Source organism: Acartia tonsa, chromosome 10, assembly GCF_053477335.1.
Source record: "Acartia tonsa isolate MP-2025a chromosome 10, ASM5347733v1, whole genome shotgun sequence".
NCBI classification, from domain to species: domain Eukaryota; kingdom Metazoa; phylum Arthropoda; class Copepoda; order Calanoida; family Acartiidae; genus Acartia; species Acartia tonsa.
The window spans coordinates 33,102,065-33,115,015 of record NC_137269.1 but is presented as its reverse complement, the minus strand read 5'-3'; the positions used below and the strand labels follow the sequence as shown (position 1 = coordinate 33,115,015).

Genomic DNA, 12,951 nt, shown 5'->3' with positions numbered 1-12,951 from the left:
TATGACCCCCAAAGTTAATAAATTTGTTCTGCTATTTGTTGGCTTAATAACTTTTAATAGGTTTTTATTAATTCTTAAAAAAAACTTTTCCACGTCTATTTTTTATAAGGGTAATTTTGATGATTATAATTGGGGGGGGGGGAGGTCAACAAATAGTCCATTGTCCTGTATTCCTGGTGCCTTCCCAATGCATTAATGTTAAGAGGGGGCAAAAAAATCTACCATAATTGTTTTTTTTTTATGGCTTTTTATTCTGCCATGTCAGAACTTTGAATAATAATGAGGTAAAGGTGAGACAGAGAAACAGATAGATTGGTGGCAGAGGTGACTGACGCCAGGGAAGACAACAAAAATATTCTTCATAGAGCACAGGAATATACCCCACTTCTTTATATTTTATAAATACGGAAAATAAATTATACGGAGAGAAAAAGATAGACAAGGAGAGATAAGAGCGTGAAAGAAAAAGAGTGAGAGAGAGGGAGAGGGGGGGGGGAGATAGAGAGAGAGAGAAGGATATAGAAAGATAAAGAGGGAGAGAGAGAGAGAGAGAGAGGGAAAGATAGGGAATTTAAATATAAAAGTAAAGTAAGAGTAAGAGAAGTAGAGAGAAAGAGTATCCAAAAGAATTTAGCCAAGAGAAAAATTGTCGGTAAAGGTGAAAGAGGCAGATAGAGAGAAGAGAAACATATTATTAGAGAGACAAAGAAGGAGGGTAACAGGAGGAGTAAAGGAGAGAGAGAGATAGAGAGAAAGAGAAAAAATGCACAGTGTTGAATTTGATCTTGCTAAGCGTGGTCGAAAAGCTGCCGAAAATATTGGCGATAAAAACGAGCCACCAAGAACCATATCTGGCAGTTTGACAGCTGGAAAAGGTAACTGCAGAGTGATACCTGGCAAGTGGAGGCCTGGAGCGCAGCCTGGCCACTGGACGCCGGTCAGAGAGACTCTACCTGGAAACTGGACGCCTGGTAGGACCTATGGTCCAACTTCTGCTAGATTTTCTAGGTAAATTTATTTCGGGTTCGGCAGCCGCATATAATTAGAAGTTGGTGATTAAAAAATGAACAGACTGCTATATTAGAAAAGGGGTCTAGGCATCCTTTCGATGTCCCTACAGCTCACTTCTGATTAATAGGCGTCTGCCGAGCCCTGTTTCTTAGATTTAAAAAATAAAATAGCTTTTGTTTTGGGCAAAATAAATCACATGTCCCCATAAGAACTATATGCTTCATACAATTTGAATGTTAAAAAAGTCGTGCTGCCTTTTTACAAATTAGTATGAATTTGATCAATGTATCTCGCGTTGGGGTTGTTGGGATGAGGGGGGGGGGATATTTTCCTCCAACATAGCCTAGATAGAAAAATACCAAAGACCACAGTAAACCTTTACATTCAACGGAGTATTCAAACCGTCCAACCAGTTACGAAATCTTTAAAGACATGAATAAAAAATTGAAACATATTTTACTTTTTCGTTTAAGAAATAGAAAAATGAAGCTTTTAGACTATAAATTATTTAAATACACTAGTACAAAATACAATCTCTAAGCGAGAAAAAGTTAAACGAATATATTTTATTTAAAAACAAGGATGATAACATTCATGAAAGCAAAGCCTAATAAATCAAACAGTTGAACAAACGAACATTCAGAGATTTTGTAGGGCAAAAGCGCTTAACATTAATCTAGAGACTGTTGATATGTTTATTAAATTGTGCGTGATTAACACATGAATCTTGAAGCAAAGTTTAAAATGATAGATTGACTCTAACATTCCTAAATAAACAATCAGAGCTTTCAGGAAGGTAGTATTCAGACTAACCCTAATTGTAGACAAATTTTAAGATTATTGTTTTCATAAAATTTTGTTTAAAAGTTTATGTGAAATAAGTTATAAATTGAAATAAAAAGAGAAAACGCATTCTAGTTGTTGTCTGAGCATTGATTATTTAGACGTGTTAGAATAGTCCTATTGATTTTAAACCTAAGGTAGAACTTTAAAAGCATGCAAACTTTTCATTATTAGAAACCCCATGCTTTACTAATTATAAGATACACGTTGCTGCGCCTCAAGAGACCTTTAGGTAATCTATAAAAATATATAACATTCAAACGGGTTTGGTATTTTCTAAAGAAAATTAATCTTGAAATGGTCGTTTTGACCTTTCAAAAAAAAATCAAAAAATCTATACGATGTTTTAATATAAAGTTGAGTTATGTCGGTTGAGCAGTTGGCGAGATCTTTCAATACAAAAATACATCCTGCCAGGGGAGGGAGGGGACATTGGACTGTTTATTAGCCTAGTCTCTAAAGTTTTATAATAACGTTTTTTTTTATTTGTTGGCTTGACAACTTTTATTGAATTTTGATTGGTTGGTTGATTAATTTGAGTGTCCAAACGTTTTAACCAAAATTTACAATCTACAGAAGTAGTAATTTTGTGTATTATCATCGGGGATGTACATCAATTTAATGGCCCATTTTAAATCCCTGTATCCTGGCGCTTTCATTGAAAGTTTATTCAAATCTATGACATTTAAAGCTAAAATTATTACCGGACTTTTTCAAAGCATAAAAATATTTATTTATTTAAAGTATCAGTGAAAAATAAACAGATACATTAATCTGCTTTTTTGATTTGTTTGGCGTAAATACTTTTTTCTCTGAATTATCTTATGTTTATGTTAAAATCAAAATTGTATTAGTTTAAGAATTTTGGACATTTATTTTAGAAAATGGAATAATTCACCAAAAATGTGTTAGAATTTTTAAAATATGCCTTTAGTCATACTTCAATTACTAGTAATTTATTTTAAGGGACTGCCTTCTGATTTTTATAATATCGTGGTGGTAGTTTTTCGTTTGTTTTTTTTGTTTGTTACTTTAGGCCATGGCCAGGTTAGATTAAGTTTTATTGGGGACTGGGTAGCCAAACTTTGTTGAGTCTGATTTCCCTCCTAAAATATGACAGTGTTATACCAAAGAAGCAAATTTAATTTCCTTTTTTTTTAGACTTTGGTTCCACTCTACTTTTTAAGTACTTTATGAGTTATGTTGCTTTTTTGTTTGGAAAGTACTAAAAGTACATTTAAAATCATTTTTTTTATACAGAAATACTGAAAAACTGTAAGGTAACAGATAACTACAATAAATTATTGCATGTATATTAGGGTTGGGCCGGATATCCGGTGTGGCCGGATATCCGGCCATTTTCAATATCCGGCCGGATACCGGATATTGAAACTATCCGGCCGGATATCCGGCTCTATAATTTTTTATACTTTATACCAAAAATCTCTGCTTTTTAAAATTTTAAATGGCTATAATTTTCTTATTATTGAAGCTAGAAGAACATTTTTTCTGAACAAGTTTAATTTTATGTAAATTTATATAAGATTTCTGAAGAAATTTTTTTTTGCTACTTTAGTATCTGGTAATTTGGCCGGTTATCCGGCCGGATATCCGGTAATTTGGCCGGATAACCGGATATCCGGCGTTTGAAATCAGCCGGATATCCGGTATCCGGTATCCGGCCAAAAAAGTATCCGGCCCAACCCTAAATTGTATATTACGTTTTGAACTACAAAGCTGCAAAACTACAAAATCCTGAAAATCTTTGCTTTAAAAAGCCTTAATTGTGAATTTTTTTTGCCGATTAAGGAATTCTAAGAATGCACCAAAGCTGTTTGAAATTAAAAGTGGAAACTATATGTTTTTCTAACTACCTTTTTTTACATACAGACAAAAGGACAGACGCTTATAGAGTAGCTTTGTTACTACAAATATTTTAAAAGATTTGAAATGAAAAATAAAAAAAACTGTTATAAATCTCCATTGGATGTGATAATCAAAATACACTTTTTTGAATTTCATTTGTCTGCTAAAAATCTTTGGCCTTATATGTTTTAGTTGAAATAAGCAGAAAAACTAAAAACCTACATATTACTAAGAAATCGTTAAAACCGCCGTGCTACCGTTATTTGTTGATTTTTAAGAGGCCTGGTGCTAGTTAGCCTGTTGAGTTGTAAAGATAAAATTTGGTACATGTATTTCTAGACTTCTAAAATAACTTCTTATGTTAGCAGAAAAATAAAATTAGAAAAATGTGTATTTTGAGTATCACATCTAATATCGACGAAGTCCAATCTGTACCACTTTTGATTCCTGTGACGTAATAAAAATGAGAGATTCTCCATCACCTTTTTAGGGGTTTTCTTTCCCACTTCTCCTCTCATCTACCTCATTTATATGCCGTCACAGGAATCAAAAGTGGTGCAAAAGTGGTACAGATTATACATCGTCCTAATGTCTATGTTTTGTTTTGTATTTAAATGCTCTTCTAAATTTCTTTACTTTGATCTTTCTTTTCTAAGAAGTAATTTAGCGTAGAATAAATACTAAACAATTCTTGTAAATACTGTGCTTAGTTTCTATGCAACAAATTTACTTTTTAAAAAGCTGCAGAAATGTAACACAAATAAGGATGACACTATCCATAAAAGCGAAGCTAAAATATAGAAGGAAGAAATAGAATGTTATATTAAAATCTGACAAAACAATTTATGTAAATATGCCGTTAAATAGCTTAAATATAGAATATTTAATATCGACGTACTACCATTTTTAAACTTGGTTATAGAGTTGCGTCAATTGGAACATGATTGTATTAAGGAATCACTTTATAAATAATGGTTATAGGATAACTCATGGAAAATTGGAAAGAATTATAGAGTTGCTATGCTTTCAAAATTGCACCTGTACCTTTCTAACTGTTTAAGGAATAGCCATAGAGGTAAACAGACTGACAGACCATAATTGTAATAATATATGACTGAAATCTTTTACAGTATGGCTTCGAAACCGATTAATATCCGTTGGCAATACTGAGAAATAATGTATATCATCATATTACAGCCACGATCATCATATTATTTTCCACGAATGTTAAAAAAACTAATACAAGTTTTGTTAGCCACGAGGATTTAATCCTATAATTTTTATCTTAAATATCCGTGAAAAGTTGTCTATAATACGATGCGATAAATAACTATATGATTGCATAATTTTGTGCCTGTAATTATTCAACACAATTAAATATTAGCTCCAATGTTCTGGCAACATAAATAATGCAATTTACTTGTACCAATCAAGGAGGAAAAATGGCGGGAATTCAGCCAATTTAATAATTAATAATAAGGCGTTTTCCCCTTAAAGAGTCTTGTTGATCACTGAAACAGCCCCACCCTTTTTGAAACAATGTCAGAAGACACTAAAAAGAACATTTATCTTAAATTGTCCTACCCCCTAAATTTAAACGTACCTGCTTACTGTCGGGGAGGTGTCGGGTTCGAATCTTTACTACACCGTGGTATACTAGAGACGATAGTACATACGGTTGTTATGTCTGGTGTGTGACACAAATAGTCATTCAGACAAAGGTCGTTCAATCAAAATTACAATGATTTACACAATAAACATCTTATTGTTGAATAATTTGAGGAAAAAGTCTGCACTATCCATCTATCTATACTGATGAATATTTAAGAAGTGCATCGATATTTCTGTAGATGATTCGTTTATACATATTACTAACGTGTATTTGAATGATTGATACAATTACTGAAATAGATAAATTCTTAAAATATTTGACTGGACCAAGAATAATCCCCTCCCACCCACTTGAACATGCTGTCGATGTCAACTATAGGGCTCTAACACAGAGTTTCATAAACACAATCTTTGGTTTGTTATTTAATGGGTACGTCCATTAAAAGTCTAGGGACGAAGCAATTACATAATTGCTTTTCGAGTGCTTTTGTGTGTTTTCTAAGATACCTTAAACAGTTGTACTATTTATCAGTCCTAAATTGTTAAGCTTTACATCGTCCTGGGCACTGCACTGGGCAGGTTTAATGCTATTTTGTGTAGATTTAGTACATAAACAAAACAGAAATTCAAAGTAGTACATTGTGCTCTAAATGCATACTTAAAATATTCATTCTCTTAAACATAAGCTTTACTGATTTATATAGGTGGCTTATAGGGGCACATTAAAGGAGGGGAAGGGGGGCACCCCATAATGTTGTTTTGAAAATATATAGTAACACAAACTTTTTTGGGGGGAGTGAACCGGCAGAGATCTTATGGAACAAACAAACGGACAGACATCAATCCTGCATGTGTAACAAAAAAGTGTCTATCTAGTATTTTTTATTGTATTTTTAAAGTAAATTTATTTTGGGTCATTCATTCTATATAAAAGTCAAAAGTTTCTAAATCTAAAAAGTTGGATAAAATTTACATATTTCAATAGAATAAGAAATAAACTTCCTAGTTTTTGGACGATTTTATGTAATGGTGGAAGATTTATATTTTAAAAGTAAATAAATAAATTATAAATCTATTTTAAGCTAAGCTTTCTACAATTAAGGCGTAACACTGCGTCTTAACGTTAAAGACGGTTCCTTCTGCTGCTATGTCAGATGACCCAAAACAGGCGTAACACATTACCTTGTACAGTTCAGGTCATGCAAGAGATCGTTGCCTATTGGGTGTTGCTTAACCTAATACCCCGGGTGTTTGAACAGAAAAGGAAAATCCTAGCTTGTTGGACCTGACGTAAAAGTAAAACAAAAATATCAATTTGGTTCAAATGATAGAATATCCTATTATTGAAAAATTTTTAGGGTTGATTTTTACAGTTTTTTATTTCACTAGGGGGTTGGAAATACGATTCCCCCCCCCCCCCCCCCCACCGAATAATTTTATGATGTAAAAGTCCAAAAAGAATACTTTTTTGATCATTCTATTCTTCTTTCTTATTATAATCGTATTATTTATTATTACATATTTATCTACTGCACCATGCTATAAGCCAATACTTTATTAATAGGATTACAAAGGGTACATTCTTACATGGAATTTATCGCATCGTATTATAGACAGCTTTCCGTGGATAGTATAATGATTAATTCCTGTTTTAGGCAATTATGAGCAAACAAAACTGTTCATAATTATCTGATTTCTCATTTCACTAACCGGTTCTAATCCAGCGGATATTACTCAGTTTCGAAGCCATGCTGTAAAAAGTATTAGAATTAGCATATGAAAAATCATTAAATTTTGTTAGCCGCGAGGCAGGGGGCCAAGGCCTGGGATTTCATCTTATAATTTTCAATTTCATATCCGCAGAAAGCTAAATATAATACTAATATTATGTTAAATGACTATGTTTCAGATTCGATTCAAAATTGCAAGAGAAGGATGAACAACAACTTAGGAGTAGAAGCGTTCCTTCTAATCATAGGTAATATTTAAAAAAATAATTCAAAACCGAATATATCATCTGGATTAGAACCAGTTATTAGGTATCTTTAAAAATCATTATAGAAAATTTTATATGAACAATAAAATAAAACAGTTTACATGGCCCGAGCATTCGGTCCCTCGAGGACAATAAAGTAATTCTTATGTTTTTTTTATGTTACTATCAATGGAAATGTATATACATCTATAATACAAAGTAGAACGATGTCTGTCTGTCTTTTTGTTTGTCTGTCTGTCTGTTTGTTTGTAGCGAAGGATCTCGCTACCCGCTGAACCGATCGGGTTCTACTTTACAGGGTAGCTTCTCATAGGTCCCGGGAAGGTCTTTTTTCTTGGGGGTGGGACACCGCCAACCCCCTAAAAAATGAAAAATACCCCCCCCCAAAAAAAAATAAAAAAATTCTTTTAAAACTAAAATTAAAATAGTGGGGTGAACTAACCCCCCTCCCCCCCCCCAAAAAAAAAAATTCCCCTCCCCTCCAAAGATAATTTTTTTTACATTCTTATTTTAAATCTAAAATACAAAAATTTAGTTTTCTTTTCTTTTCTACATTTACTTTTTCAAAAATGCATAGATTTACATCAGGGATCTTAAGGGATAAGATAATGGACAATAAATTAATGAACCAACTTATGGACGATAATTTTTTATGACTGTAATTAGAATTAATAAAATAACTCTTTTTGCACATTATAATTATTTGTTGAAAAGTTTGAACACTGTTTTTTTAGTAAAATCAGTGATATAACAAAGCTGATTTTTATCTCACCATTGGTCAATTAAAATAACATATCCAATAACTAATGGCAGAACGAGTTTATTCATAATGGTTGCATTTTATTTAGTGTTGCATGGGTTAATTTTTTCCGTAGTAAACTTCAAAGCAGAAAACAATCTAGATTCTATAAATCTCTTGAAAACCATTTTAAAGGTGATTGGTCAAAGTAGATAAAGAAAAGTTTTTTTTTATATTGTTAAAATGTTTATGAATAAGTAACAATTGATTTTTCTTAGCACATCTTTTGTTTACCTATGAATTAATTTAGAATGTCCGTCCGTCTGTCCGTCTGTCTATAAATCTTTTGTCTGTAATGTTAAATGAATATGCTCCTTTACAGAAGTCCAAATAGTAACACTTACCTCACGTTACCTAATTTTTAATTCTCCTCAAAACCCCCTTTCTTTCCCTCTTCTTTAGTTCCCCGTGATTTTCTTCTCTGCCCCTATGTATGTTCTAAGGTTTGTACTTAAATGTAAGGTAAAACTTTTTAGGGAATACCAAAATTATCTTTCTCGTATTTATTCTAATCCGGTGAATAGGAACCGGTTCTCATCTATGTCTAGCATCGTATTATATCCAGCTTTCTACGAATATAAAAATGTACAATCATAAAATTATAATTAGTTTTTTTAGCCGGTGCCGGCATCTCGGGGCTAAAAAAACTAGTTTTAATCTTCTAATTGTACATTCTATATCCGCGGAAAGCCGTTTATAATACGATGCGAGAAATAACTATTCTGATTCTTTTTTACTATTCTCTCTATCCATTTCTTTCATTAATTCTCTTTTGTTTAACCGTATTTTTTTCATATAAAATTTAAAATAGCCTTGTTACTTTTGAACATAATTGTCTTTTTAAACCTCTACCTCCTTTGTAAGTGGTAAGAGTAATGGCTGGTAGGAATCAATCCAATTTAGATGTAATGGCAAACCAATTTAGATTGCAACATTTTTTGCATTTAGATTTGGGGGGTTTTTGGCAAGGAGGGAGGTAACTTTGGACTGAAAGCTTTAGGACCATTTTTTCAGTGGCTCAAAAACTTTGAGTATTTTTAAGGATAGGTTGGTCCCTAACTAGTAGCGCCCTAACTTTTCAACAATAATTTTGTAGATGATTTTTTGTTTTCCATCCATTTATCGCCCATTGTCTTATCCTTTAAGATCCCTGGGGCTTGGGGACAAAATCAATTGTAGGGATTTAATAGTTATTTCTTTCATCGTATTATAAACGGCTTTCCGCGGATATAGAATGTACAATTATAAGATCAAAACCAGTTTTTAGCCCCGAGATGCCGAAGGCACGGGCTAAAAAACTGGTTTTAATCTTATGATTGTACATTTCTATATTCGTAGAAAACTGGATATAATACGATGCTAGACATAGTTTTTTCGTATGGATGAGAACACGTTCCTATCAACCGGATTCGAATGAATACGAGAATAGTTATTTCTCGTATCGTATTATAAACGGAGGCACCGGCTAAAAAAACTGGTTTTAATCTTATGATTGTACATTTCTATATTCGTAGAAAGCTGGATATAATACGATGCTAGACATTGTTTTTTCGTATTAATGAGAACCGGTTCCTATCCACCGGATTCGAATGAATACGAGAAAAGTTCTTTAACTGTATACAAGAACAATTTATCCATAATTAGAGCAGCATCAGCAATTTGTCAAGGAATAGTTTCATAAAAATAAAAAAGATAATCTTAATATATATTCATTAAATAATATGTTTAAAGTAATTATTTGATTAACTGCAAGCATATTTGTTTGTTTCTGCCTTTTGTTTTTTGCCGCGTAGAATCTATGCATTTAAGTTGACGCCCACTTCTTATTACTGCGTAGAATTAATAGCAACAGTTACAATCGTGAAATGACATTCGGATAGACAGACGGACTGCTACCCTAACTCTAGATAATCTTTACATCTAAACGCGAAGCAAAGATTAGATATTGGGTTTAGCATTTAAAATTACTGTGTTAAATTGAGTAGAAGCAAGTTTTTTCAATTTATTGTTTTTTAGGGAGGCTTTTCTATAATAATGGTATATATCATTACGTTAAAAAGTAAGAGGAAGTTTGTATTTTGAAAAGTTTGATAATCATGAAACTTGTCATGATTCCATTTAATTTTTTTACATATAATGTAGCAAAAATTCTCTAATAATAAAACAAAAACTTAAATAATATATATATATTTTTTTTTATTACTTTATGATAAATTCTTATTGTTAAGATGAATTTAGAAGAGCTTTATTAGTAATAAGTTTGTGATTTTTTCTTCTATTAATATTTTCATTTAATTAATTGTTCTCCAATTTAATAAGTTTGACAAAATATTCTTTGTTTTAATGATATAAAAACACTTCAGAACTCTATATAAATAAAACAAAATTTATTTTAATTCAAACTTTAAGTTATTATTCTAACCAATGTATTTGAACCGTGTCGTAAATTGAATTTTGGAAATTTTTTTTGATCTTAGAAATGTAAAGAATGGGTACTTACTACTGTGTAAGAGCTATATTATTTGTTTGACAGTTCTCCCATTTGTAAGCTTTAAAACTTTGGGTACCTAGTATATCTTTATTAAAACTTAAAAATAATTTTGATATACAAAATTCTAATTGTTTATTATAATTGAAACTACATATCAATGTATCTTCCATTTAAATGAAGAATGTCTGAAATCAATTAAAAATATAAGTTTTGTATTATAAATTAAATTTAAGGCAATTTTTATAGAGTTTTCTCTCAAAGTGATTTGTTGAGGTCGGACCCCCTTCCCCCTTATTTGAAATACTTTTAAAAAGTGGGGTTGGGTATGTTTTCGCTTGTTTGAATATTTCTTTAGATCATATTAGGTTAGGTTAAATTGGGTACTGTGTAGAACCGCATGGGTTAGGCAATAGGCATAGGAAAAGAACTATCAAACCCCCTTTTTTTTTCAATTTTTTAAAAAATGTTGAGGGTTGTTTCAATGCATGACAAGCACTTTGAGTGAAAGCACCATTTTCGTGTATGAGTGTGTGTATGTGGATGTATAGCTAAAAAACTTTTAATTTGAAAGATATATCCTGCAGAAAAATATCTCTTTTCATGTGATAGATAAGAACTTTCTAAACTGGTTACAGAGACCTTTCCTTAGCACAGTATTACAGTTGTATACCAGTATAATATCACTCTACTGTTGTGCTGCAATTTTACAATATGGTTATAATTCTAAAGTATGGAATATGACAACTTTTCAAGTGAATTTAAATAGATATATGCATTTTTTTTCTTTGAATACAGGCATAAATAATAGTGCTCTTGTTTTTATAAAATGGAAAATGGTTAAGTATTGGAAATTTGGAAGGTGTATCACTATCCAGCCTCAAATTAGCTTAAAACCTGCATTTTACATTTTTGGGTTACTATCAATTTTATGATTTTTACCACACCCCCCAAAATATAAAATAGCTAGCTGCTAGTGATTATGAATTTTTAAAAAAGATATCTATTTATCCCTGACAGAACGTGCATAAAAGATCTTTGGCTTTTTTTATACCAAAGTTTTTGAAAGGACTTGCAAAGGGAAAACTTATCTTATTCACTTTTTATTTTAACCTCAGGGACAAGAGTAAGGATTTTAATGAAAATTAATCATAACGAAATATTTTATATATTTTTACTGTATAACAGGTTACAATTATTTTTCTTAATTTTATAATTTACAGCTTATTAATGATGCACTTCTTGTAATAAAATTGTCCTTGTTTTCCTGCTCAAAAAGAAATATTCTATTGAGCATGAAAAAGTCACATAAAGTAATAAAAATTGTCATATTCTAAATACATGCTTATTTTTCGTAGCAAAGCAACTCTTTAATTCAAAAAGTTCGTTCGTCTGTCCGTCTGTATGAAACCATTAGGGAGAAATGTAAATCTTATTCAAAGTAGACGGCTCGTTTTTTTTGTGAAGATTCCTTAAACCAATGAGCATCCTGCATATAATTTTCATGGTTCGTCTGTCATGCTACAAACTACCAATCATAATGTATGGAAAAGGATTCGTGATGTTTATATCTATGTTCAATAGGGTGGGTCAATTTTGGACATTTTTCTTTCTGAGACAAAAGCGGGAATCTGCACTTGATTTTATAGATATAATACACCTCTGGATGATTTAAAATTTAACCAAAGTCTTAAAACCGTTGACTACCAAACACAGAATTTTATAGATATTTTTTAATAAAGAAATCAAAGGTAATATTTGCTGTTAAAATATAATTATTTTTTCAAATAAACCTGTTACAAGATATTCAGCTTACTTTTGATTGCTCAGTGATTAGGATATATGCGATTTTTAGGTCTTATTTTTCTTGTGAAACATCCAGGTAAAAAGCAAAAATATTTTTTTTGACTTAAACAAAGTATTTATGGTTACATAATACTAAATTAGCATCTAGTAGTACATCCTAATATGAAATATAGGTGTCCAAGTCATTTTCAGATTCCAGGTCCTGATCCTCCAGGCCCAGCAAACTTTAAATGGCTCCTGTGACTGCAATTTTTGACTTAGACACTTCAAATTTTAAACTTAAGCATTCCTAATAAGTCCACATAAAATATATAAAATATTAAAATTTTGTGAAAATCCCTTGAAGTTTTCCCGCTGATCGCCGATTGCAGTAGTTGCACAGCAGCCAAGCACAGCTGCTGCCGCCAAAATTTATATTTTGTGATTTCTAATATAAAATTGACATAAAAATAAACATTTCCTAACAAAAAATGTTCTTCTAGCTTAAAAAATAAGAAAATTACATCATTTAAAATTTTGCTGAAAAGGACA

At 31.4% G+C, this 12,951-nt stretch overlaps 1 protein-coding gene across 1 annotated transcript in view; it reads left to right on the top strand.

Moving 5' to 3' along the window:
• The first annotated feature begins 541 nt into the window (after positions 1–541).
• The window catches only part of LOC145330772 (uncharacterized), a 37,070-nt gene continuing 24,660 nt past the window's right edge, over positions 542–12,951 (top strand). Inside the window, exons 1-2 of the mRNA XM_080175437.1 lie at positions 542–1,008; positions 7,241–7,309. Coding sequence (XP_080031563.1) covers positions 764–1,008; positions 7,241–7,309 — 314 coding nt within the window. The 5' untranslated portion in view covers positions 542–763. The remainder of the gene's footprint in view (positions 1,009–7,240; positions 7,310–12,951) is intronic.